The sequence below is a fragment of the Camellia sinensis genome, chromosome 13, assembly GCF_055761805.1.
Source record: "Camellia sinensis isolate YWXY chromosome 13, ASM5576180v1, whole genome shotgun sequence".
NCBI classification, from domain to species: domain Eukaryota; kingdom Viridiplantae; phylum Streptophyta; class Magnoliopsida; order Ericales; family Theaceae; genus Camellia; species Camellia sinensis.
This window is the reverse complement of record NC_138973.1, coordinates 87421269-87446821: the sequence shown is the minus strand read 5'-3', so window position 1 is coordinate 87446821 and position 25553 is coordinate 87421269. Positions and strand designations below refer to the sequence as shown.

Here is a 25553-nt window from a genome sequence, read left to right as displayed (position 1 = left end):
CCAAAAGCTATCTCTGAATTGTATTGTTTCTTGAAAATTGATAAATAGCTATAAGCACATGGCAAAGTGAGAAATATTATACTGAGAGCATAAAGGCATAAAATTCACCAGGGATAATTATTGGCTAAACAAAGCTTAATATTAAAATACAGAGTATATAATACAAAAATCATTTGACATATAATACAGAAATCATATAAACAGAATGATCATAACCATGGCACAGAACAGAACAGAACAGATTTATGGACTCAAGATGTGGCTCGTACGAACTCTAGAGGTGGTTCCTACCATAGTGTAGCACTTAGCTCCGTATAGTACTTTGTCCCACACCATAAATGATAACCATAGTACAAAATAGAGGTGGCTCGTATGAACTCTAGAGGTGGCTCCCACAATAGTGTAGTATTTAGTTCCGTACAGCACTTAGTTCCGTACGGCACTTTGCTCCGTACGGCACTTTGCTCCATATCAGAAATCATTGTGTTAGTGGATCCATGACAAACAGAGGGTCACAAAGTGACTAACTAGAGGGTTAAGGGTTATTTAAGTCCCCAAGGCATGGGACTTCCGTGGTGATACTTATAAAATAATTACTCAAAACACATTTTAATAAATAGTTATATCCATGAGTTTTCTTTATTATATAAAATAAGGTTCATAAATTAAAAATGCTAATATAATTTATAAAATAGAAATTGCATAAAACAAATTATGATAACTCAAAACATACGTATAATATATTATGGTGACTTAAGGTATAATATAACTCACTTAAATATTGATCCTTAACATTTACTTTCCTCATATCGACTTCCGATTTCTTTGTATGCTACACTTAATTATATCCTTTTTAGCAACCCACTAAGCACCACTATTTATAGTTGGTGAAAACCTTACTCCCCAATCAAAAGTTAATGCGGGGCGTATATCCAACCGGTGATAATTTGTTTACTTCCACCTGTCCCTCTAGATTAGGTGACTTACAAGTCTTTAAAACTATACTTGCATAGTCATCAATCTATATGTTTGGCTGGAGCACATGTAAGGACTATTATTATTATTATTATTATTATTATTATTATTATTTTTAATCTTTGGTTTAATTCTAATTTGGCGTAATTTTATTTTTTTATAATATATAATCCTTAATTAAATTTCATTTTATCACATACAACCATAATATTTAATATTTTATTTTACTTTTATAGAATATTTAATGAAACCTTTAAGGTTTTTCTCATTTATAATTAAATAATACTAATATAAAATTTAAGGAATAACTTAAATTTTCGAATTGTTACACACAATTTGAAAGAAATGGGATTTGGCCGCATCTGGTCAGAGGTGTACATTTATTCCTCTTAAAAAAAAAATCACATTTTGAGAAAAATAAGGTTCATCTGGTATGGTTTCAATTTTTTGAATTTAATTTTTTGAAAATTGAGTTTTTTTTAATATTTTTTAGTGCCTTTTTTAATATTTTAAATAATTTTTTTAACTTTTTAAGTACAATTTAAATAATTTTTTTAACTTTTTAAGTACAATTAATATAAATATAATTAAAAAGTGTAATATTTGTGAAATTTTCTTTTAAAAATTCACTAAATACCAAAAATATTTTTAAAAAATTAATATATTTTCATATTCATGTGTATTTATTATTTTTATAAATATTTTATTTTTTAGGTATATTTAGTTTAGGAATATCTAAAAAATTAAAAATTAAAATATTAAAATATTAAAAAATTTTCTTAAAAATAAAAATAATAAAAAACAAAAAAATTAATTTTAAAAAAATTGAATTCAAAAAAATATAACCAAACAAAGTGTATGTTTATGTTTATTGAACTATGAACGTGGGCAAAATTTTTCTCCACTCATCCCCTACCATCATCTGTGTATCACATACAAATGTATGGTCAGAATTGTTTAGTTGTGTGTAGATTTTTCTTGGTCAAACCAACACTCCGTTTGTTCAAGGGTCGGTTCAGCCCGGATTTACCATTAATCTAGCAGTCAAATCGACAATCGCTCTGTCGTTCGAAATCGACCGAATGAAAATAGTTGGTTTTTTGGTTGAATTTGTTGATTTCGAATGTTTATCAGAGAAGGAAGGTAAAGAAAAAAATTTTGAAAAAATAGAATCATACATAGATGCAAATTTGAGCAAATCGAATGTATAAATAAATAAAAAAAAATTACAGATCTGAAAGTGCAAGAAATAACATAGTGAAAAATGGAAAAACATGGAAGAATCGTGACTATAAAGGAATATGGAAATGATATTATAATAAAGTTTCGGTTGTCTTCATCATCGGGTTTGGTAGAGTTGAAGCAGCAAGTGGCTCAGAGGCTAAACTTGGATCTTGAAACTTATCGCGCACAAAGATTGTTAGTGTATTATAGTGTTAGTGTAATATAGTGTAATACATAGCTACCATACCAATGATGTTGTATACTTTCTGCTTTCGGTGTTAACATCCTATGTACCACACTTTTCTCTTTGTAAAAGAGAGTGATCTGCTCATTGTAAAATATATCAATCAATACACAATTCATTCTCTATTTCTCCTTCTCTCTCTTTCTCCATACATTAATTCTAACATGGTATCAGAGCAGGTTAAGAACTTAGTAATTCCGTTTCACCGGCAGGCGGCAGCCTCACCCTGGCCACCCGCCAGACAAACCCAAATTTCCCAAATTTCTTCTTCAATGGCAGATTCTTCAACAAGACTTTACCACTCACTTTGTCTCCTTCGACCCATGCCAACTTGCACACTGTCGGCCCATGCGACAGTCAGCCAATACCCAGCTCGCACAGCTTGCTACGCGTTCACCACCTGCAACCTCATCATCGCCGCCGCTATGGCAGCCGCCTCTGTCATCTTCCGCCACCACAACGGCTACAAGTGCGGCGAGTGGCTCCAGTCTAACAAGATCTAGTTCGGCCGCCTCCGCGTCGTCTCCTACAAGGACCGCTGCGAGATCCGTCTCGAAGATCCCTCCTCCGGCAAGCTCTTCGCCTCCAGCTTCGTCCTTCCCGGCCAGCGTGACACCTCCATTCGCCGGACCTCACCATGGATTCATATGAAGCAACAAAGATAGTCTTCTCAATACAACAACAGACCCACTCACCAATTGCCTCACTCTTCACCTCGAATCATCGTCCCCAACAATGGGTTTCACACACGCAGGATTCACAGCTTCTTTTGCACCCAGCAGATAGCTTTGCAACTGGACCCTCTGCCCACCGTGGGTGATAGCAACACACCAAACAGCTCGCAGCTGGTCACGCTACCCCAATGGGTTGATCTCCCAATGCCTAATTCACGCACCAAACAGCTGCGTGTAACAGTAACCAACAGTCTGATCCCACTAACCCCAACTTCATCCTACTGGCCATGTATCCCACCTTTGATCATTTTTTATTACTTCTTTATCCATCCATGTTCCTTTCTTTTGGTGCGTTCTTGCAGTTTGTCTCTAGCCATGAATAGCCCTTCTTTCCAAACCCAGCACCCTCTCTCTCCACTTTATCACATAGGCTTGTCCCCTCTTTCTCCTCCATCACGTTTGATTTCAAAATCAATTATTTTTATTTGTTTTCTCCAAACTACTTTTAATCTCTTTCAAATCCCCGCCTTTATGTCTACTTTTCAACCCATCGTCCACATCTTTATTCTGACAAAAAATAAAAAAATAAAAAAAAACCAACTTTAATTTTTATTTTATGTTTTTACGTACCATACTACTTTCCAGCATCACATATATTTATTTTTTATTATAATATGTTATATCAACATGCCAACCCAGAGATTCAAATCACCTCTAATTTTTCAACTCTTTATTTTATTTCATTCCACACAAACACCAAAAAAAAAAAAAAAACCGAACAACGACAACAACAAAGATTTGTTTTCTTTTCTGCTGACGGCCAACTACTGACCTCACTTCCTCGGCTCTGCTGCCGCTCTCTTCCTCTTGCCTTCGTCTTGGGCGACACTTGACGGCCCTCCCTCAGTGCTTCCAAGTCCACCGAGCAAGTTGCCTCCCCTCTGCTCCTCTAATGTAGCATATGGCGGTCCTCCAAATCGGAACATAACGGTGGCCTTCCGTTTCAGCTCCTTGTTTTCCGCCTTCAGCGCGCAGATCTCTGCTTGCGCATCCTTGTGCTTGCACTGCAACAGACAGAGTTGAGCTTTTAACTGATGTACCTCAATTGTCCTATTCTGAAACTGGTGAGACAAGTTAGTGACTGCAGTCATAGTCTCCATACATGACTTCAACGTATAATGGTTGGGCTCAATATCTGATTGAGAAGCCATTATTTGCTCCACAGAGAGCATAGGAAAGCTCAACGGTGTAAAAACAGGAGCGCTTGGTCCAGGAGCGCTTGGTCCAGGGGCGTTTGGTTCCGATCCAAGGGCGCCAGACCCGGTTATCTCTATTGTGGACTCATTTAGGTGAACACCGCCTAAACCACTGTGAACACCGTTGTCCCTCAAATCGACGTGCTCTTCCCCAACCATATCTTCACCCTTCAATATATTAACCTCACGCTCATCAGCAACTAGTTGTCCCGGCCTCACCTACAACAAACACACATAAACAAATGAGCAACATTCATCCCGTTATGAATTTAATTGAAGTTAATAATTCAGAAAATCAAATACCTGAAAACTAACAGCCTCAGATAATTTCACACCCCGTGCACTGGCCAATAACTCACCAATGTTCCACTTCAAGAACCGCGGGAACTGGTGCGCCAATTTTGCTTCAACTATCGATGTGTGTTCGCATAACCAATACTACAACACAAGCCAACCAAACCACGAAACGCTCGTCAGTTAACCAACTTCGTTTCACACACAGAACAACACAAGCATGAAAAGAACGACAGAAATACCAACACCAAATTTATTCGTAATAATTACCAGTAAAGCAATAACGCATCCAGTCACTTTATGTGGTGTCCGGTGGAAATCCCTAATAGAAGACATCAACGAATTACGTATCGCACCAGCCCAATCATATGACTTCATTGCATCCAGATTGTCCACGTACCGAATGAAAGTCCAGCTCACACTCTCTCCAGAAGTTGAAAAAAACAATTTCACACAAGCATACAAGCAAAGTAGTTTTGCGGTATCTTCATAATCCCTCGGTGCTGTACCCTTTGCTGCTTCAACTAGCAAATCCTTTACGAGTTTCATAGTAATGCGACTGACACCCTGGCACCTCTGTTGCACAAAATCCGATGCAGGCTTGGGGCGTGCCGTCAACTCCAAGAATGCATTCCCACATTGCAGTCCAAACAATAGTCTCACATCATCATCCGTGAAATCAACACTCTGACCACCAATAACGAATTTTCCCTCATGTACACTATAAGACTGTATAATGCTGACCACCATATCACCATCTTTCTTGAACTCGGTGTGAGGTAGCTGATTCTTTAGTATGGCCTTGAACAGCAACCAGAAGGGTGTCTTCCTTAAGTGTACAAGGTGCAGATCTGTCCACTCCACCATATGCATCATGTTTACAAGGCCTGAGATGTTGGAACGGAAATTGAGCCTCTGTTTCGGACTTTTCGTATCACTGACAGAACGAGCTGCCATCAGAAAAAACGCAGAGACATATCAGACACGCCGAGTGATGGGTGGTAGCGAGTGGGTGGTGGTGGTGGTGGTGGTAGTGGTGGTAGTGGCGAGTGTGGGTGGCAGATGACAGGTGGTGACGGGTGGGTGGTGGGTGGCGGGTGGCGGATGGCGGGTGGTGGTGGGTGGGTGGTGGGTGGTGATGGTAGGTGGGTGGGTGACGGTGGCGGGTGGTAGGTGGTAACGAGTGAGTGGTGGTAGTGGTGGTGGCAGGTGGGTGGCGGATGACAGGTGGTGGTGGGTGGGTGATGGGTGGTGATGGTGGGTGACGATGGAGGGTGGTGGTAGGTGGGTAGTGGGTGGTGATGGTGGGTGACGATGGAGGGTGGTGGTAGGTGGGTAGTGGGTGGTGATGGCGGGTGGTGATGGGTGGGTAGTGGGTGGCGGATGGCAGGTGGTGGTAGGTAGGTAGTGGGTGGTGATGGTAGATGGATGGGTGACGGTGGCGGGTGGTGGGTGGTAACGAGTGGGTGGTGGTGGTAGTGGTGGGTGGTGGCAGCAGGTGGGTGGCGAATGGCAAGAGGTGGTGGGTGGTGGCGGGTGGGTGGTGATGGTGGGTGACGGTGGAGGGTGGTGGGCGGTGGTGATGGTGGGTGACGGTGGGTGGTGGTGGGGGTGGTGGTGGGTGGTGGTGGTTGTGGTTGTGGTTGTGGTTGTGGTTGTGGTAGTGGTGGTGATGGGTGGTGGTGGCAGGTGGGTGGCGGATGGCGGGTGGTAGCGAATGTGTGGTGGTGGTGGATGGTAGGTGGTGGTGGCAGGTAGATGGCGGGTGGGTGATGGTGGTGGTGGTGGTGGTGGTGGTGGTGGTGGTGGTGGTGGGGGGTGGTGGCGGCCGCGGATGGGTGGCAGGTGGTGGTGAGTGGCTGGTGGTGGCAGGTGGGTGGTGAGTGGTGGTGGTGGATGGTAGTAGCGGGTGGTGGGTGGTGACGGGTGGATGGCAGGTGGGTGAGTGGTGGTAACGAGTGGGTGGCAGGTGGGTTGTGGCTGGTAGTGGCTGGTGGGTGGTGGTGGTGGTGGTGGTGGCAGGTGGGTGGTGAGTGGTGGTGGCAGGTGGTGGTGAGGGGTGTGTGGTGGATGGTGGGTGGTGCTGGCGGAAGACGATGGTGGAAAATGGTGGCGGGTGGTGGCTAGTATTGGGTGGTAAAAAAAAAATTTTGAAAACTCAAAACGAAAACACATTTTTTGTGTTTTCATTTTGTGGCCAAATTTATAAACTGAAACCACTGATTTATAAATTAAAAATTTTACCAAACAAGCTTTTATTTGAGTTTTTTAAATTTTTATAAATATAAACAAAAAAACTAAAAACGTAAGTGTTATCAAACGGCAGTTTTTTGTTTTTCGTATTTTTTTATTTTTAGTGAATATTTTTTAAATTTTAAGTAAATTTTTTACTTTTTTAGATGCATTTTACTTAAATGCATTTAAAATATTTGTGAAAAAATATTTTTAAAAATTAATAAATATACAAAAATACAAAAATGTACTAAATTTTCGTAATTTTTTTTTGTATTTTTTTAAAAAAAAATTCATAAATATTATATTTTTTAAGTGTTTTCGTTAGGTGTGTCTAAAAATAAAAATAAAAATTACTAAAAATATTTAAAAAATTCATTGAAAACATTAAAATATGAAAAATAAAAAAAACAGGAACTCACCGTTTGCAGCAGACGTTGGAATCGGTTGTTCCGGTAGCGAAGTCATCAATTGTTCTGAAAGCGGAGTCGATCTCGCCAAAGCTTGTTCGACTTCTCCCCCGATCTGTAGTCTAATGTCTAAATCTTCTAGTCCTTCAAAAAAATCATCAGACATGCCATCAAGAATATCAGTAGACATGTTGCGAGAATGTAAAACACACTGCTTCATAAATCAAAAGGCCACCTTACAATAAATAGTAGATCAGAGAGGTCGAGGACTGGTTGGTATGACCGGTTTGAATGGTTGGTATAACCTGTTTGAATGGTTGGTATGACCTGTTTGAATGGTTGGTATGACCGGTTTGCTCTCGGTTCAACTATAGTGGAGTTGGTGTAACCGGTTTGAATGTTGTTTGCAGAGTTTGTTTCAGTTCAACTAAGTGGAGTTGGTATAACCTGTTTGAACGGTTGCGTGAATGGTTTGGCCACTGTCCAAAAAAAGTGGATGTGACTAGTTGTTTTGAACTGTTGTTTGAATGGTTTCATCTATGTCATACAAACAAACAGGCGGGGTCGAGTGGTTGGGGTGACCTGTTTGAATGCTTGAGTGATCTGTTTGAATGGTTGAGTGACCGGTTGATCGGTGGGCTGACCGGTTGAAGGGTTGGTGACCTGTTTTGAATGGTTGGGTGAACTGTTTGGACGGTTACCCTAAGTCAAAGATGACGTTGACTATTGCCCTCCACCTCTGTGCAAGCTTTGGTGACGCCATAATTAATTAAAGATATTATCTTATAGAATATAGTATTTCATAACCAAAAAAAAGAGTGAAACACCATAAATTTCAAAATGTGATCCTATGAATGGTTTAATCTTTCATTTTTTTCTTATAAACTCAGAGGTCCCATTAAAATAAAAAATATACAAAAAGATAGTTACTTACAAATTTGGGTTTAATTTTCTAAAGATAAAAGTGAATTTCTCTAAATATAAAATTACACATTTGGACAATTCGCATTATAAAGGTTTTGGATTTTCCCTCCTAAAACAAATCTCACATTACGGAAAAAAAATATAACACTAACATAACATCCAATGTAAAACACAAAAACTTCTTGATGCACTTTTCCCAAACGTAACACTCCAAAAAAACTCATTACTCTACTTTTTTCAAATGTAACACTCTAATGTAACACAAAAAAAAAAAAAATTCCTTGGTATACTTTTTCCAAACGTAACACTCCAATCAATATAATCTCAAACATAACACTCCAATATAACACATAAAAATACTAAAAAATTCCTTAATGTAATTTTTATTTTTTTTTTTATAAATGTAACACTCATAATTTAAAATTATACATTTGCTCAAAACTTATTAAGGAATTTTTATATTCCTTTTGGAATGATTTGAAGAATCCCATATCATTTTTTTGGAATGCTACGTCTGAAAAAAGTACACCAATTTTTTTTTTTTTTTTTTTGTATTACATTGGAATGTTACACTATAGAATTTTTTTGGAGTGTTATATTGCAGTGTTACGTTTAGAAAAAGTACATTAAGAATTTTTTTGAATGTTACATTGAAGTGTTGAGTTTGAGTGTTATATTAGAGTGTTACAGTTTGAAATTATACATTTGCCAAAGTTTACTAACGAATTTTTTTACTCCTTTTAAAATGTTTTCTAAATAAAAAAAATTCTCATATAAAAATTCATCACAAATTTGATTATCATAAATTGTGTACATTACCTTTCTAGCATAAAAGAAAAAAAGAGACCGAAAATAATAGAAATAAGAGTATAATCATAAATTTAATTTGTAAATAATATTTTAAATCAACATTTCCAAAATCAATGGGACTAATTGGTCTATAAAAAAAAAATTAGAACTAAATGGATCATTATTCCTTAAAATGTGATTTATAGATAAATTTTCCTCCAAAAAAATTATTTAAATCTAACAAGTCATTGAAAAAAAATTTACATAAAATATTAAAAATTTCAGTGAAAAAAAAAACACACGCAAATTTATTAAAAAAAAAAACTCAATTTTTTAAAAAATGAGCTCAATTTTCTAAAACCAAATAAGACGATTGTTTTCTAGTCATATGGTTCCAATTAATATTTGTACGGTTTTGAATATTATTATTTTTTATTTGTACAGCTTGAGTTTATATATATTTTTTATTTTTATTATTCTATATTTTCTCTTAGGAAATAAAAATAATAATTTGTCTCCATACCACCGAAACGTAATTATGCTAGATCTATTCATGGGCGCAAGTTTAATCTATCCGGGATGCAAGCCTGATCAGGATTTTATTTTTTATTTTTTATTTTTAATCTATGATAATTATTTTTTATTTCTAATCTATGCAAGCCTAATTATTTTTTAATCTATGATAATTATTTTTTATTTTTTATTTTTTATTTCTTAACCAAATTAATTTTTAATTTTTAAAAAAATTTCTAAAAATCAAACCATACATAACCTAAGAATCTTTTAATAAGTCATTTTTTACGTTGGTAACTTATTTAATTATTTGTTAATTTTACGACATTTTTACCATCTAAAACCTGTTTGGTAACCATTTCACTTTCAATTTTCAATTTATATTTACAAAAATTTTAAAAACTGTCATAAAAACTTGTTTGATAATTTTTAAATTTATAAATGGTTGTTTCAATATGTAAATTTGAAGAAAAAACGTAAATTCAAAAAATGAGTTTACGTTAGTTTTTAAACAGTATTAACAATTTTTTTTTTTAAATAATTTTTTTTCAATGAATTTTTTTCCAACTAATACTAACCGAGGGAACAATTGGTAATGTTACTTTAAACCTTAAGGAGGGGATTGTAATTTTTAAAATGTGAAGGGTTTCAATACAATTTAACTAGTGAGAGCAAAATTAGTATTTAAAAAAATTAAATTGCTGAGGGAAAAATCTGTAATGAAACTTTAAATCTCAGAGAGAATATGTAATTTCTAAAAGGTGAGGGAGAAAACTGTAATAAACATAAATCTCAGGAGATGTCAGTGTAATTTATCCTTATATATTTTATAAAACTGAAAAAAATAAAAAAGTATAAAGATAAATTTTGTTTTGTTTTTTAGTAAAAAAGTGAGGTGTGTGTGTGTGTGAGAGAGAGAGAGAGAGAGATGTGAAATGTGTGGCAGGGTGTGTGTGTGTGTGTGTGTGTGTGTGTGTGTGAGAGAGAGAGAGAGAGAGAGAGAGACATGTGAAATGCGTGGCAGGTGTGTTTGAATGGTTGGGATGACCGGTTTGAATGGTTGGTATGACCGGTTGGGTGAATGGTTTGGCCACTGTCCAAAAAAAGTGGATGTGACAAGTTGTTTGAACTGTTGTTTGAATGGTTTCATCTATGTCATACAAACAAACAAGCGGAGGGTCGAGTGGTTGGGGTGACCTTTTTGAAAGGTTGGGTGACCTGTTTGAATGGTTGAGGTGACCGTTTGAACGGTGGGCTGACTAGTTGAAGGGTTAGGTGACTATTTTGAATTATTCTTTGCAGCGTTTGGCCTTCGTTCAACTCCAAACGCGTGGAGTTGGTGTGAACTGTTTGGACGGTACCTAAATCAAAGATGACGTTGACAATTGCCCTCGACCTCTGTGCAAGCTTTGGTGACGCCATAATTAATTAAAGATATTATCTTATAGAATATAGTATTTCATAACAAAAAAAAGGAGTGAAACACCAGAAATTTGAAAATGTGATCCTATGAATGGTTTAGTCTTTCATTTTTTCTTTGAATTCAAAGGTCCCATTAAAATAAAAAATATACAAAAAAATAGTTACTTACAAATTTTGGTTTAATTTTCTAAAGATAAAAGTGGATTTCTCTAAATATAAAATTACACATTTGGACAATTCGCATTATAGAGGTTTTGGATTTTCCCTCCTAAAACAAATCCCACATTACGGAAAAAAAATATAACACTAACATAACATCCAATGTAAAACACAAAAACTTCTTGATGCACTTTTTCCAAACGTAACACTCCAAAAAAACTCATTACTCTACTTTTTTCAAACGTAACACTCTAATGTAACACAAAAAAAAAATATATATATTCCTTGGTATACTTTTTCCGAACGTAACACTCCAATCAATATAATCTCAAACATAACACTCCAATATAACACATAAAAATACTAAAAAATTTCTTAATGTAATTTTTTTTTTTTATAAATGCAACACTCATAATTTAAAATTATACATTTGCTCAAAACTTATTAAGGAATTTTTATATTCCTTTTGGAATGATTTGAAGAATCCCATATCATTTTTTTGGAATGTTACGTTTGGAAAAAATACACCAAATTTTTTTTTTTTCTTTTGTATTACATTGGAATGTTACACTATAGAATTTTTTTGGAGTGTTATATTGCAGTGTTACGTTTAGAAAAAAGTACATTAAGAATTTTTTTGAATGTTACATTGAAGTGTTGAGTTTGAGTGTTATATTAGAGTGTTACAGTTTGAAATTATACATTTGCCAAAGTTTACTAACGAATTTTTTTACTCCTTTTAAAATGTTTTCTAAATAAAAAAGATTCTCATATAAAAATTCATCCCAAATTTGATTATCATAAATTGTGTACATTACCTTTCTAGCATAAAAGAAAAAAAGAGACCGAAAATAATAGAAATAAGAGTATAATTATAAATTTAATTTGTAAATAATATATTAAATCAACATTTCCAAAATCAGTGGGACTAATTGATCTATAAAAAAAAAAATTAGAACTAAATGGATCATTATTCCTTAAAATGTGATTTATAGATAAATTTTCCTCCAAAAAAGTTATTTAAATCTAAAGAAAAATGCTTGGGAGCACTAATTAGTGCTCCCACTAATTAGGTGGCAGTGGGTCCCGTCATTAATGATGTGATGTTTTGGTCTTGGAGTTATATTTTTTTTTTTTTTTTTACTTTTTTAATGCATTAGTGCTATTAGTGGTGATGTTTTTAGTGGGATGAATCATTGTTGTATTAAAAAAAACTTAATTTTTAAAAAAGTGAGCTCAATTTTCTAAAACCAAATAAGACGATTGTTTTCTATTCATATGGTTCCAATTAATATTTGTACGGTTTTGAATATTATTATTTTTTATTTGTACAGCTTGAGTTTATATATATTTTTTATTTTTATTAGTCTATATTTTCTCTTAGGAAATAAAAATAATAATTTGTCTCCATACCACCGAAACGTAATTATGCTAGATCTATTCATGGGCGCAAGTTTAATCTATCCGGGATGCAAGCCTGATCAGGATTTTATTTTTTATTTTTAATCTATGATAATTATTTTTTATTTTTAATCTATGCAAGCCTAATTATTTTTTAATCTATGATAATTATTTTTTATTTTTTATTTCTTAACCAAATTAATTTTTAATTTTTAAAAAAATTTCTAAAAATCAAACCATACATAACCTAAGAATCTTTTAATAAGTCATTTTTTACGTTGGTAACTTATTTAATTATTTGTTAATTTTACGACATTTTTACCATCTAAAACCTGTTTGGTAACCATTTCACTTTCAATTTTCAATTTATATTTACAAAAATTTTAAAAACTGTCATAAAAACTTGTTTGATAATTTTTAAATTTATAAATGGTTGTTTCAATATGTAAATTTGAAGAAAAAACGTAAATTCAAAAAATGAGTTTACGTTAGTTTTTAAACAGTACTAACAATTTTTTTTTGCAAATAATTTTTTTTCAATGAATTTTTTTCCAACTAATACTAACCGAGGGAACAATTGGTAATGTTATTTTAAACATTAGGGAGGGGATTGTAATTTCTAAAATGTGAAGGGTTTCAATATAATTTACCTAGTGAGGGCAAAATTAGTATTTAAAAAAATTAAATTGCTAAGGGAAAAATCTGTAATAAAACTTTAAACCTCACAGAGAATATGTAATTTCTAAAAGGTGAGGGAGAAAACTGTAATAAACATAAACCTCAGGAGATGTCAGTGTAATTTATCCTTATATATTTTATAAAACTGAAAAAAATAAAAAAGTATAAAGATAAATTTTGTTTTGTTTTTTAGTAAAAAAGTGAGGTGTGTGTGTGTGAGAGAGAGAGAGAGAGAGAGAGATATGTGAAATGTGTGGCAGGGTGTGTATAAGAGAGTGACCGTGTGTGTGTGAGAGAGAGAGAGAGAGAGAGAGGAGGAGAGGAAAGAGGGGTCCCTGCTGTGGATTCTCCACAACAGTCACTGCTGTGACGTAAAACACTACCGTTTTAAACCTCTAATCCTCAGTAATCAGTTAGCTAGAATTTATTACACTGCCAAGGTTAGTTTGGATTTGCCTTAAAGTTGAACTATTTTGCTTGAATGATTAGTCTAAACCATTTTATTTTGAGGGTTTTGATTATTCCACAGTTGTTTTTTTTTTTTTTTTTTAAACTTGTTTTTCGTCTATAGTGCATTTTTAATTATTATTATTATTATTATTATTATTATTATTATTGAAAAAAATATAGGTTTATAGGTTCAATTTGAGAAGATGAAAAAAAAACTAGAAAAAGACTAAAATAAGTAAAAAAAAATGGTGAACTTTTTTTTTCTTCTTCTTATTTTTGCCTTTTCATTTTTTTTGAATTCTTTTAATTTTTTTTACTTTTTAGATTTATTTACCTAAGACAAGCTGGAAAAGTAAAAAAAAATTTGACATAATTTTAAAAAATCACTAAAAAAAAATAAAAATAGAAAAAGATATGACTTTTTTAGATGTTTCCAAAACCTACAATTATGAATAATTTTATTTTTACACACTAATTTCCCTAGTGTATTCACTTAATGAATACAATTTCAGTCCATATAAAAAAAAAATTAATATATATTTCTAAAAATATATACATAATTGTAGGTTTTGGAAACATCTAAAAAAAATTAATATATATTTCTAAAAAAATTAATATATATTTCTTAAAAAATTAATATATTTCTAAAAATATATACATTAAGTGAATACACTGAGGGAAATTAGTGTGTAAAAATAAAATTATTCATAATTGTAGGTTTTGGAAACATCTAAAAAAGTCATATCTTTTTCTATTTTTATTTTTTTTAGTGATTTTTTAAAATTATGTCAATTTTTTTTTTACTTTTCCAGCTTGTCTTAGGTAAATAAATCTAAAAAGTAAAAAAAATTAAAAGAATTCAAAAAAAATGAAAAGGCAAAAATAAGAAGAAGAAAAAAAAAGTTCACCATTTTTTTTTTTTGAGCAGTGATTGGCACCCCAGTACGGAGGCACCCCCAGCACCCCCACCTCCACGTGGGGGGCTGTGGACCAAGGGAAAGTAAAAAAAAAAAAAAAAAAAAAAAATTCAACCAATCACATGCTGCCACATCACTAGGGGTCCTTCAAAACTGGGGTTCCAAAGCATTTTTGTTTTTTTTTACTTATTTTAGTCTTTTTCTAGTTTTTTTTTCATCTTCTCAAATTGAACCTATAAACCTATATTTTTTTCAATAATAATAATAATAATAATAATAATAATAATAATAATAATAATAATTAAAAATGCACTATAGACGAAAAAAAAGTTTAAAAAAAAAAATGTGGAATAATCAAAACCCTCAAAATAAAATGGTTTAGACTAATCATTCAAGCAAAATAGTTCAACTTTAAGGCAAATCCAAACTAACCTTGGCAGTGTAATAAATTCTAGCTAACTGATTACTGAGGATTGGAGGTTTAAAACGGTAGCGTTTTACGTCACAACAGTGACTGCTGTGGAGAATCCACAGCAGGGACCCCTCCTCCGAGTGAGAGAGATGTGAAACGCGTGGCAGGGTGTGTATAAGACAGTGACCGTGTGGAGAAGTTATTTGGGGTAGGGTGTCAGTAAGAGTGCAACTGTTTAGAGGAAGAAATGAGTCCGGATCATCTGCCGTACTTTTCTGCAATTGTTCCAGCGGTGGTGCCAAAACGACGTCGTTTTGGCACCCTCTTTTTTTTTTGTCATTTTCATTTTCCTTCCCCCTTTCTTTTCTCTCTCAAACATTTGAGAACCAAACCCTAACAAACAAGGGAGGCGACAGAAAGAGAGGAGGAGGAAGAAGAAGAAAAAGAAGAAGAAGAAGAAGAGAAGAGGCCGGAGATGAAGGCTCGTCCTCCCCATTGGTAGAGTTTGAGAACCAGATCTCATCATCCCTAATCTGATTTTGATGCAGAGAACAAACCCAAATCTGATAATACATTCACATTTTTTATTATATTTTTTAGCCCATGATTTGTAATATATATATATATATATATGTATGTATGTATTGTAGATTTGTATATATATATATAGGGATTGTTTCATATATATAGTATAATTTTTTATTTTTAAATCATGGCAGGTAGAATATTGACATTTGGGCATAAGAGTTGTTGAACAGCTTCAACAATGGCGTCCCATTCTCTCTCTCTCTCTCTCTGTTTTTTTTTTAATGGGAAAGTTGAATTTTCCAAGAATTTTTTTGTTTAATCATTGAAAATTCTATGTGTTTGGGAAAGTCTAATTCTTTTTGCTCTACAAAATGGGATTTTGCTGTTTATTTTCTGTTCAGTGTGTTTGGATTTGGAGAAAACTAAGTCACATGAAAGGGAAAATTTCTTATTTTGGTCTCTGAAAATTGATTTTTTTAATTTGAATGATTTGTCTCTGAAGATGGTTTTATGCAGAGGATTTGTGGGTTTGGTCTGCGAATAGGCTGTCTGGTTTGTCTTCATCAAAACCAGACCAAACCCACGACCTTCCTAGACTCCATAGCTGTGAGTGAGAGTGAGAGTGAGAGTGAGAGTGAGAGGGTTGGTCAAAAACGACGTCGTTTTTGACCACGGCAGGAACCACGGCAGGAAAGTATGGCAGAAGATCCGGACTCGGAAGAAATGGGTTTCACTATTTTGTGTGTGATGATTAGGACATAATGTATGGTGATTGATGGAAGATATGCATCAGCACCTACAATCTTTCATTCTTCTCTTTCTCACCTAGGTTACCAAATGGACTGTTGAAGTTATCAAGACCACATGAGGACAAGCTTGCCTAAACTTAGTTGAAGACTTAATGCTAACCCATAATTGCTCTACCCAACCAAATGTGAAGCCAATAGCACTAAAGCAACCCATTCAAATAAATAGTTCATTGTGCTTGTGTAGACACCCCATTTTTGACCGACCTTAAGACTCAGACGTCACCGATTGAGCGCTTGGTGATGTTGCATAATGTGCTTGTTCAGAAGTTTCAGAGTCGCGGCCGTGAGCCCCGCCTCCGGACTTCCGAACCCTCTTCTGTGCCTTGCCTCGGTTTGCGAACCAGACTCGATTTTCTCTGTTTCTTTTCCTGAGGGGAGGGAGAGGTCCCGTAGACCATCTCTCAGTGGCCGTGGGCTACATTTTGTGGCTGTAGGCCATTTTGTCCATTTCGGAGCCCGGTTTCCGGTTTTTCGGGACCGTTGGCCATGTGCCTCGGTTCGGGACCGCCTAACCATCTCCGTTTGCTCTGGTTTTGGGCATGTGTCTTATTTTTCTCCCTTTTGAGGGACACTGAGGTCAGAGAGACCCACTTCGTGGTCGAACACCACTCCCGGTGCCTAGCAGCCAGTTTTCGGGGCCTCGGGCTGTGCGTTTCGGCCCCCGAACCTTCATTTTGCATCGGTTTAGGCTCATTTTTGGTGGAGACCTTATTTTCACTGTTAGAAAGCTTGTAGGAGGGTGGAAGGCCAGCAATTTTGCTGAAAAGCCAACTTCTTTTTGGTCAAAAGTGGTTCAGCATGAATCTGGGAAGGAGAAAAATTTGCGCGGCTTCACCGAAACGGGCGTAACTCTTTGCAAAAGAGGAATTAAGATATGAGGCCACCACCATTGGAAAGCTTACTTCCGGGGCTTCATTTTGCACTCAAGAATATCCCAAGTCCAAGTCCGGAGGGGGGGAGATGTGGTTGGTTGAAGTCTAGTTGGACCGAATCTGCGCGGCTTTACGAAAAAGGGCATAACTTTTTCTACAGGAGGAATTTTAATGCAAGGTTTGCGCCATTGGAAAGCTAACTTCTGGGGCTTCATCCTAGGGGGTGGCCGGCCACTTTTTTCCCTTTGACCTAGCCGGCCGGCTAGGGGAAGTGGCCGGCCGGCCACCTGCAACTCCAAAAGGTGGCCGACCATGTTCCTCACTGTGTGTGCTTTCCAGCTGTGCCTTGGTTTTCCCCCAAAAATATGTATATCCGAGGAACCCTTTTGGAGGGAAAAGAAGGCTCATTTCCCACCACTTTTGCCTAGACTCTTCTCTCCCTCTCTTGCATATATTGCTGGCCTCCCAACTCAAGAGAGAGGGTTACAAGAATTGCTTTGAAGATATAGATACATATCTCTCTATTTCCTTCAAGTTTTGGCTCCATTTCTCCATCATCATCAAGCTCTACCATCACCACTCCATTCCAGCAGCAAGGGAAAGAATTCCAGCAGCTTAGAGTCATCAAAGTTGGTCCAAGAAGCAACAAAAGCATTGGTCTTCAAGAGTGAGTATCAATCCCCTCTTTTTGAGCTTATTTTTGCAACATTTCTTAGCCATATATGCCTACTGTTTTGAGCTCCGGCCCTAACTGAGAGTGGCCTTCTTTTGAGCCCTTTTTCACTTTTGCTTAAGGACTCAACACTGTTTGAGGCCCCCATATTGCACTTGCTCCAATATCCTTCTTAAATACCGTAATCTTGCATGTTATTTTTGGCCTACGTGTGATCTGTTTTGGAGCATGATGTTAACTTTAAATAGGCTTATTTTGAGCCCCTCTTCAACATTGAAGAAGGGCTCATCACTGTTTGGGACCTCCATCTGCCACTTCATGTTATATCCCTCTTTGGTCCCCTTTTCTTGCATGCTTTGGCAGCCCATTGTGCTTCTGTTTTTGGCCTTTTTACAGTACTGAAAATAGTCTTATTTTGGCCCATTCTTCATGCTTCATTAAGGGTCTTTGGCTGTTTGATGAATTTTTTGTATACTTGCTTCTTTGGCCACCTTTTGGCCCATTTTCTTGCATAAGAGCTTAGCCATATCTATGTTTGTTTTTGGGATTTTTACAGTTCTATAAATGTGCATATTTTGGGCCCCTCTTCAATGTTGTTGAAGGGCCCTAACCTGTTTGGGGTCAGCAGCTGTGAGTTGCTTCATAACCTCATATTTAGGGCCATTTTTGCATACTAGTTTTGCCCTATCTATGTTTTCTGTTTGGCCATGCTTTGTACTAGTAAAATGCTAATTTTGGGGCTGCCTTGCTACTGTCTATTCATTTCATGCCCATATTGTGCATGTTTGGTATGGCTATAGGCCATTTCGGGTGCCAAAATTCATGTTTCGGGACTATTCCATGCATCGGGTGCACTTTCGCCCCATTTCGGGGCTGTTTTCCCCCACATTTCAGTGCTGAAATTCCATTAGCATGTTTGCATATCATTTTCCATGCTATTGCATTGCGTATGCCATTGCCTCGATTTGCGTGCCCGTGTGCACGCATTTCGAGGCACTTCATTTTTATCCCTCGGCCTCTTATGTGAGTGTGGCTGAGGCTCTCTCATGTTAGTATAAGTCCATGTTGCATTCTATATGCCATTTTAGCCATATTGCATTGCGTATGCCATTGCCTCGGTTTGCGTGCCCGTGTGCACGCATTTCGAGGCATTCCATTTTCATCCATCGGCCTCTTATGTGAGTGTGGCTGAGGCTCTCTCATGTTGGTATAAGTCCATGTTGCATTCTATATGTCATTTTAGCCATATTGCATTGCGTATGCCATTGCCTCGGTTTGCGTGCCCATGTGCACGCATTTCGAGGCATCTCATTTTCATAACATTGTGCATGCTAGGCTGTATCTTACTTGCATTCATACATGTCATGCATATTGCATTGCGTTCGGGATAGGAGTTAGCCCGGGCACGGGAAACGAGGTACGTTCCGTACTCCGAGTGACGGAATGTGTCTCAATTCCCCAGTCACTGACACTCCGGATTACCCATGATGGAGTTAGGTTTTTGTTGTGTTTTCATGTGCATTCATTCCATATTAAATTGTGCAATTCGACTCCTCGGCCATTATGCCTCGATATGCGCGATTGGTAGCACGAGGATCGAGGCATGCATACATTTGTGAAAATATATTGCTATGCCCCTTTCTTGCTCTCTGTTGCAGTAAAATGAAGAATCAGCAACTTTTCGGAGCTTGGCACGCTTTTCAAGGACAGGTGTAAACAGAGGCTAATTGGGGCATCCCAGTGGATTTCCGCGCAAGGCAGCCTAAACATACATCATTCATCAGAAGCAAGGCAGTCCCTGGCTTGCACGCCAGTTTTACAGTTTTCTTAGTTAATTTATTAATTAATTAGGAATTTGTATATTATTCGGACTGTAATAGCTGGACTGTAATATTCTTTTGGGACTGTATATTTATTTGGACCCTCTGCGCGAGGGCATAACTGTAATAAGTGTGCGTGAGTATGTTGTATGTCTTCCAACCCCGCGTCTTTCTCCCTTTTATTTACCCGCTTATGATGGTTAGATTAGGACATATTTCAATTAGCATACAGTATGATAGCATGTTTGCATTCATTCATCTGTTTTGCACGCACCGGGCTCGGCACACCATACTAACTGCATCGTACTTTCAATTCCAAATTGAATACATGTTAGTTGTAGCATTTCATATGCCATGTTTAGAATAGCCGAGCCTGCTATAGTTGCATTTTACATGCGCTGCATTGGGCATTTCTGTATACTTAGGATCATGCATAATTTCTAATATAGTTTCTATTTTGGCTTGGAGTACTCGGTAAGTTTTATGCTTTAGCATCCTTGCATGCGTGTGAGTGACTGCCATGAATAGCATGCTTACCATGAGCCTATATGCTTATGTGATATATCTGCCTGAATGCCTGTGGGTGAAGGTTGGGTTATCTGAATTGGAACAATTTATCAAATGTGTGTTTTAAGCCCACTAGATAGTGGCAAAACCATCTTTTCTAAGCCCACCCGAGGGTGGCAAATTCACGTCTTAGCCTACTTGCGAGTAGCACCATCAAACCATTTTCAAATAAACAAGCATGAAATGTTTTGTTCCAATTCGGGCAACCCAGTCTATATTTATATGCTGTGTGCATCACATAGTAACCTAGGCTAATAACCGGAATAAGGATACACAAAGTTTTCAAAAATAGATATCATGGTTAGCAGAGGCCGATCTTTGATCGGGCGAGCGGGGGTGCTCACGAAGTGACCTTCCCCAATCGTACCCAAGTTCCCGAGCCGAGGCAACTTTGGTGATGACGGACACGTGGCCTTAGGCAACGAGTCAGGGTTTCCTAAATTTCCCAAAATAAAATATTTAGGTGGCGACTCTGTATCTAGCAAAGCAGTCCATGTTTGGCACTCCTTTCAAAATCTGTTTTCTCAAAACGATTTGCCGGATTTGGACTCTTTGGTTCAGATTTAGAACTGTGACAAATTTGAGAGTCCTGAGCTGTAGTGACCCCAAATGAACAGAACGGGAGCTCGTTCCTCCCGGGGTGTTCGGGGACGTCTACAGTTTCTGGCGACTCTGCTGGGGATTTAGAGAACTTGACTCGAACTCTTGATATCTGTTTTTGACTACACTTGTGTGTTTCTTTGCATTTGCATTTGCATTGGTGCGCCTAGGACACCGTGTTTGCCATCTGCTATTCCTGAACGGTTTGCCGGAGGCTTGTCTTGTCAAGGCATGACCATAAGGCTGACCGGTTGTGGGCTCTGCCAGTATGGGAACACAAACCCCGGTTTTACCGGGGCACCCTCTTTGACCATTCGACCTAGTGCATATTCGGATCCATAGTGACCATTCCAAACTAGGACAGGTTGCTTACCCGTTTATAGGTTGTTTGAAACCGCTGCGTGCGTAGTGAAACCCTAGCTCCTGACAAAATAGGACAGGGAAACCCTACCCCAACATAGGGGTGTTTTTGGCTCTCGCTTATCTGCTATGTGCTTTTAGAGTGCGTCTCTACAGGAATGCATGAATCAGTTTGCAAGTCTGGGCATCAGGCCTGCGGGCATTACTATCAGTATTTGGGAGTCAGCTTTACCTGTGGGTATCAGACTCAGATTTGGGGCAGAATTTTGGGGCAGAATTCAGTAGAGAGTACACTCACTCAGCTTTGCTCATGTGGGTTATCGTGAAATCAGGCTGAGGTGCTGTCTGTTTTCTCTTTTGGTAGGTAGTCTTGGAACCATAGCTTCAGAAGGCTTCGATATCCCCCGGGTACATTGGACTAGTGCCGATAGACTTTGTTAGGTCAGAAATTCAATTCAAGGGCAACCAGTGTTCTTTCGCTGAGGCAAGGTAAAGAAAAGCCGGTCAGGGCTCATCTGTTCATCTAATCCGTCAGTCGCTAGTCACATCACCTTTGTTCAGACTCAGCAGACCGTGATGGCACAAGGTTCGGAAGAATTTGCGGCCGTGATAGCAGCGCTAAATCAGGGAACTGCCATGCAGGCTGAGACCAGTATTGAAACGCAGCGCCCATCTGGGGCATCTGCCTCACATCCAACTTTGGGACCCCAGCCAAACTTTGACCCAATTCCGCCAGTTGAAGATTTGCAGTGTCTGAATCCTCGAGAAAGGTTGGCTCAAGCTCAGGTGCTCAGACCCCTGGTGCAGCCTAATGAGAGAACTCAACCCTTTCATGTTGATGAGTTCAATCTGACTACAGTGAAAATTGCAAACCTTGAGAAGCAATTCAAAAAGGCACAGGGCCTTAACTCCATTCCTGACATTGAGGATGGGCGCACCGAGGCTGCCATCCGGCTCCCAGACAGATTCAAAATGCCATATATCGACCGTTTCGACGGGTCTGGAGATCCAATGGTACATATCCGACTTTTCTTAGATGTCCTGAAGCCGATGGGTCTGACTAAGCCACAGAAACTCTCTCTGTATGGAAGAACCCTGTCGGGTGTAGCAGCCACTTGGTATGCCAAATTGGAGGATACAGTGAAGCAAAACTGGGAAGAACTGGCTGAGGCCTTTGTCGATCAGTATTCCTACAATACCCAAGTTGAAATGACCATCCAAGAGCTTGAAGCAACTCGCCAGAACCCAACAAAGCCTTTTGCGGAATTCGTTGCAAGGTGGAGAGCAAAGGCAGCACAAATGACAGATCGTCGCCCTTCTGAGAGAGATCAAGTGCAGATGATGGTCCGAAACCTCGAGCATGATATGTTGCAAAAGTTGATAGTCGCTCCACTATTCACTTTCAAAAGTTTGCATGAACTGGGGGTTCAAGTCGAGAATGCGTTCAACAGCGGGATCATTCCCAGGACAAGGGAACTGACAAGGAAGGTGATTTCAGGGAGTACCAATGCTGGTAGTAGCGCTATTCCCAAACCCACCGAAATCAATACAGTCCCCACAGCCGACCCTTTTGCCAAACCAAGCCTACAAACAGCTGGCCCAGCCCGAGCTCAGGGTAGAACTTTCACCCCCCTCTATATGAGCCTGACTAGCGCACTAAAAGCCTTGATGGAAAAAGGGCATCTCAAACCCCTCGATCCTCAACCTCTTCCCGACCCACTCCCAGCCAGACATAACCCCGCCAAGTACTGTGTGTACCATCAGCAGCGCGGTCATGGCACCGACCGTTGCTACCGCCTTCGTCATGAGGTCCAAAATCTCATCGACAACCGGACGATAGCTCCACCTTCAGACCCTAATGACCAAACATCTCCTGCCTACCTCAATCACATCCACATACTGCCGTCCACCTTTGACCCCAGCATATACATCACCCCGGCCCATCTACCCAAGCCTGAGGTGTTTATCCCAGAAAGCATGGACTTATGCATGATGGGTGCACCTGAACCTCAACCATCTCAAACCCGTGAACCCACTACTTCTGAGTTGATGGGAATGATTAAAGACCTTCAAAAAACAGTGACGGATCTGGCCTCCGGGACATTGGCTCCATCATCGACCACACCACATACCGGGAACTTCATGTCAAAAGACTCCCCGATGTTGGGACGGGCTGCATTTGAGGAAAGCCAATCCCTTGGCGGAGTGGAGGTGAGTGGGAGGAACAAGATAGGAGCGGACATGGATCCCAATGAACGTCTTCTGTTGGCTGTTGAGGCCTTGAAAGCCGAGGGACTGAACAAAGAGCAAGTCCTCGCAGTTGTTGCAAAAGCTGTGGATGACACTTTCGCTGCTCAAGTTGGGGGCGGTCTGAATCAAAGGGAACATCGGGAGAAGGACTGTCATACTAGAGACGATCCTGCTATCTCTAATCCTCCACTCGGAAGAGATCGACAAACCAGGCCAGCACCTGCCAATCCCTTTGCTGGTGCGCCCAGTAAAAATCCACAAGCCTTGAAGTACCAACCTCGAGGTCGGAGGGTCTTCCATGCCCTCTATATGCCTTTGTCCAAAGCTCTCCAAATCCTTGTTGGACAAGGCCATCTCAAACCCCTTGAGCCTCGGCCTCTCCCGAACCCTCTTCCGGCTACACATGATACTACCCAGTACTACGCGTACCATCAACAAACTGGCCATACTACCAACGCCTGCTTCCGTCTTCGCCATGAAGTACAGGATCTATTTGACAACGGGGTCATCCCCGCACCAGGTCCTGCAAAGCCTATCGGCACTTGATCAGTGAATTTGGGGGATAATGTGATGTGATCGAGGGATGAACCACCTGCAGACGGCGTTCAGTTTATTTCAGATATGGTGTATGGCACGCACTGTTTTGAGCATTTGTGAATGCTGGTTTTTGTACTGTCTGACTTGGGTATTGGGTCAGTTTTTGTTGTTTTGTACAGAGTCAGTCTTTTCTTACTGAGTCAGTAGGGTCTGTCTTGTTGTATCGAGTCAGTCCTGTTGTACAGAAGTCGGATGATTCCGGGGGTGTTACCTCGGATATCATTATTTTGTTTTGCGTCTGTCTTTTCGCTTCCTTGTGAGTCTGTTTCTGCCTTGGAGCCAGTTGTACCAACAGATTTGAATGAAACAGCAGTGGTTTTTCATGCTTTGTGCTTGCTTCTGCTCTGTGCCAGTTGTGCTAGAAAGTTTGAATGAAACAGTGGTACTTTTCGCCTACTCTTCTGCACCCCAAAATCATTCCATTAACCTATGTTTTTCAAAGTTTTTGAACACTGTGGTGAAAACGAAGAGGAAGGGATTCCTCGGGTTTTGCAAAATTTTGATCAATTGAGAGAAAGAGAGGCATGCTAAGCCCTTAATGATTGAGATCATGCTTGTTAGCGTGAGTACTGGGAAGGATCCTGGCTTGATCCAGATTGGTTCTACACTATCTTCAGCGCGAGCGATTTGTCGCTTTCTTAAAAATTTTCAAAAATAAAATGTTTTGCGCGGTCCTACGAAGACTTGTGTGGAATCGCTCTTGAGATTGTGCAGCTTAGGATCGCTCTCAGCCTCGAGACTCGAGCCCTTGCTTTCAAACCTTGGGCCCATTCAGAACGTTCAACGGTCAACTACAATGTGAGGCCTGTGTGGCCAGATTCAAAGCAGCCCTCGAACAAGAGGCAAGGAAGTCGGGTCAAGAAGATCAGGTCTCATCAGAAGAAGTTTACGAAGCTAGAACGGCAGCCATTCTCCTGGATTCAGATGACTTCGGGATCTCAAAACCATTTGACATGGACTTGTTATACTTTTACCCCTTGAGAGGCTCACTGGGCCGAAAACCCGGAAGGGCGACCCAGGCAAAAGTTAGAGCAAGAAAAAGAACAAAAAGAACAAAAAAAAAAAAGAAAAATGCAAAGAATGAAAAAAAAAAAAAGAGAAAAAGAAGAAAAATGAAGAAAATGAAAGAAGAAAAAGAAGCAAAAAAAAAAAGAATGAAAAGATACAAAAATTGAAAAAAGAAGGACAAAGCTCGCAAGGTCGAAAACCCGCAACGGGCGCCTTGGCAAAAGTTAGAGCCTAAAAATGAGAGGTTAATAGCCGAGGGTACCTTAACCCCGAACTACGTAAGGCTTGATTCCCATCATTGGGATACGTAGGCAACTTCATTCTGAAGTCCAGCCCTAAAACACTTCAAATTCGATCATGTCCATGTAATGGTTCTGATAATCTTTGCCTTCTCTGTATCCGAGAGTTCGGTTGCAATCATCACTTCGAGGACTGATTATAATGCGCTGCGGTGCCATTCAGACAAGGGGCAACTTTCCGTTGCCATTCAATGCG

The 25553-nt window shown here is 38.5% G+C and overlaps 1 protein-coding gene across 1 annotated transcript; it reads right to left on the bottom strand.

The window, feature by feature from the left end:
- Nucleotides 1–3825: 3825 nt before the first annotated feature.
- On the bottom strand, nucleotides 3826–5637 carry LOC114317267 (uncharacterized). Its single transcript, XM_082902777.1, has 3 exons — nucleotides 4938–5637; nucleotides 4677–4811; nucleotides 3826–4592 (listed from the first exon to the last, which is right to left on the bottom strand). Exons 1-3 carry the CDS (start codon nucleotides 5622–5624, stop codon nucleotides 3951–3953), a joined length of 1464 nt encoding a protein of 487 aa, XP_082758903.1. The 5' UTR covers nucleotides 5625–5637; the 3' UTR covers nucleotides 3826–3950.
- Nucleotides 5638–25553: the final 19916 nt, after the last annotated feature.

What these genes read in the sequence shown, in the direction of transcription:
- LOC114317267 (XM_082902777.1), bottom strand. Translation starts at nt 5,624, where the DNA reads ATGGCAGCTCGTTCTGTCAGTGATACGAAAAGTCCGAAACAGAGGCTC. An exon ending in GATGCGTTATTGCTTTACTG is followed by an intron (nt 4,812 to 4,937) that starts GTAATTATTACG and finishes CTTGTGTTGTAG; the next exon opens with TATTGGTTATGCGAACACAC. An exon ending in CTGAGGCTGTTAGTTTTCAG is followed by an intron (nt 4,593 to 4,676) that starts GTATTTGATTTT and finishes TGTTTGTTGTAG; the next exon opens with GTGAGGCCGGGACAACTAGT.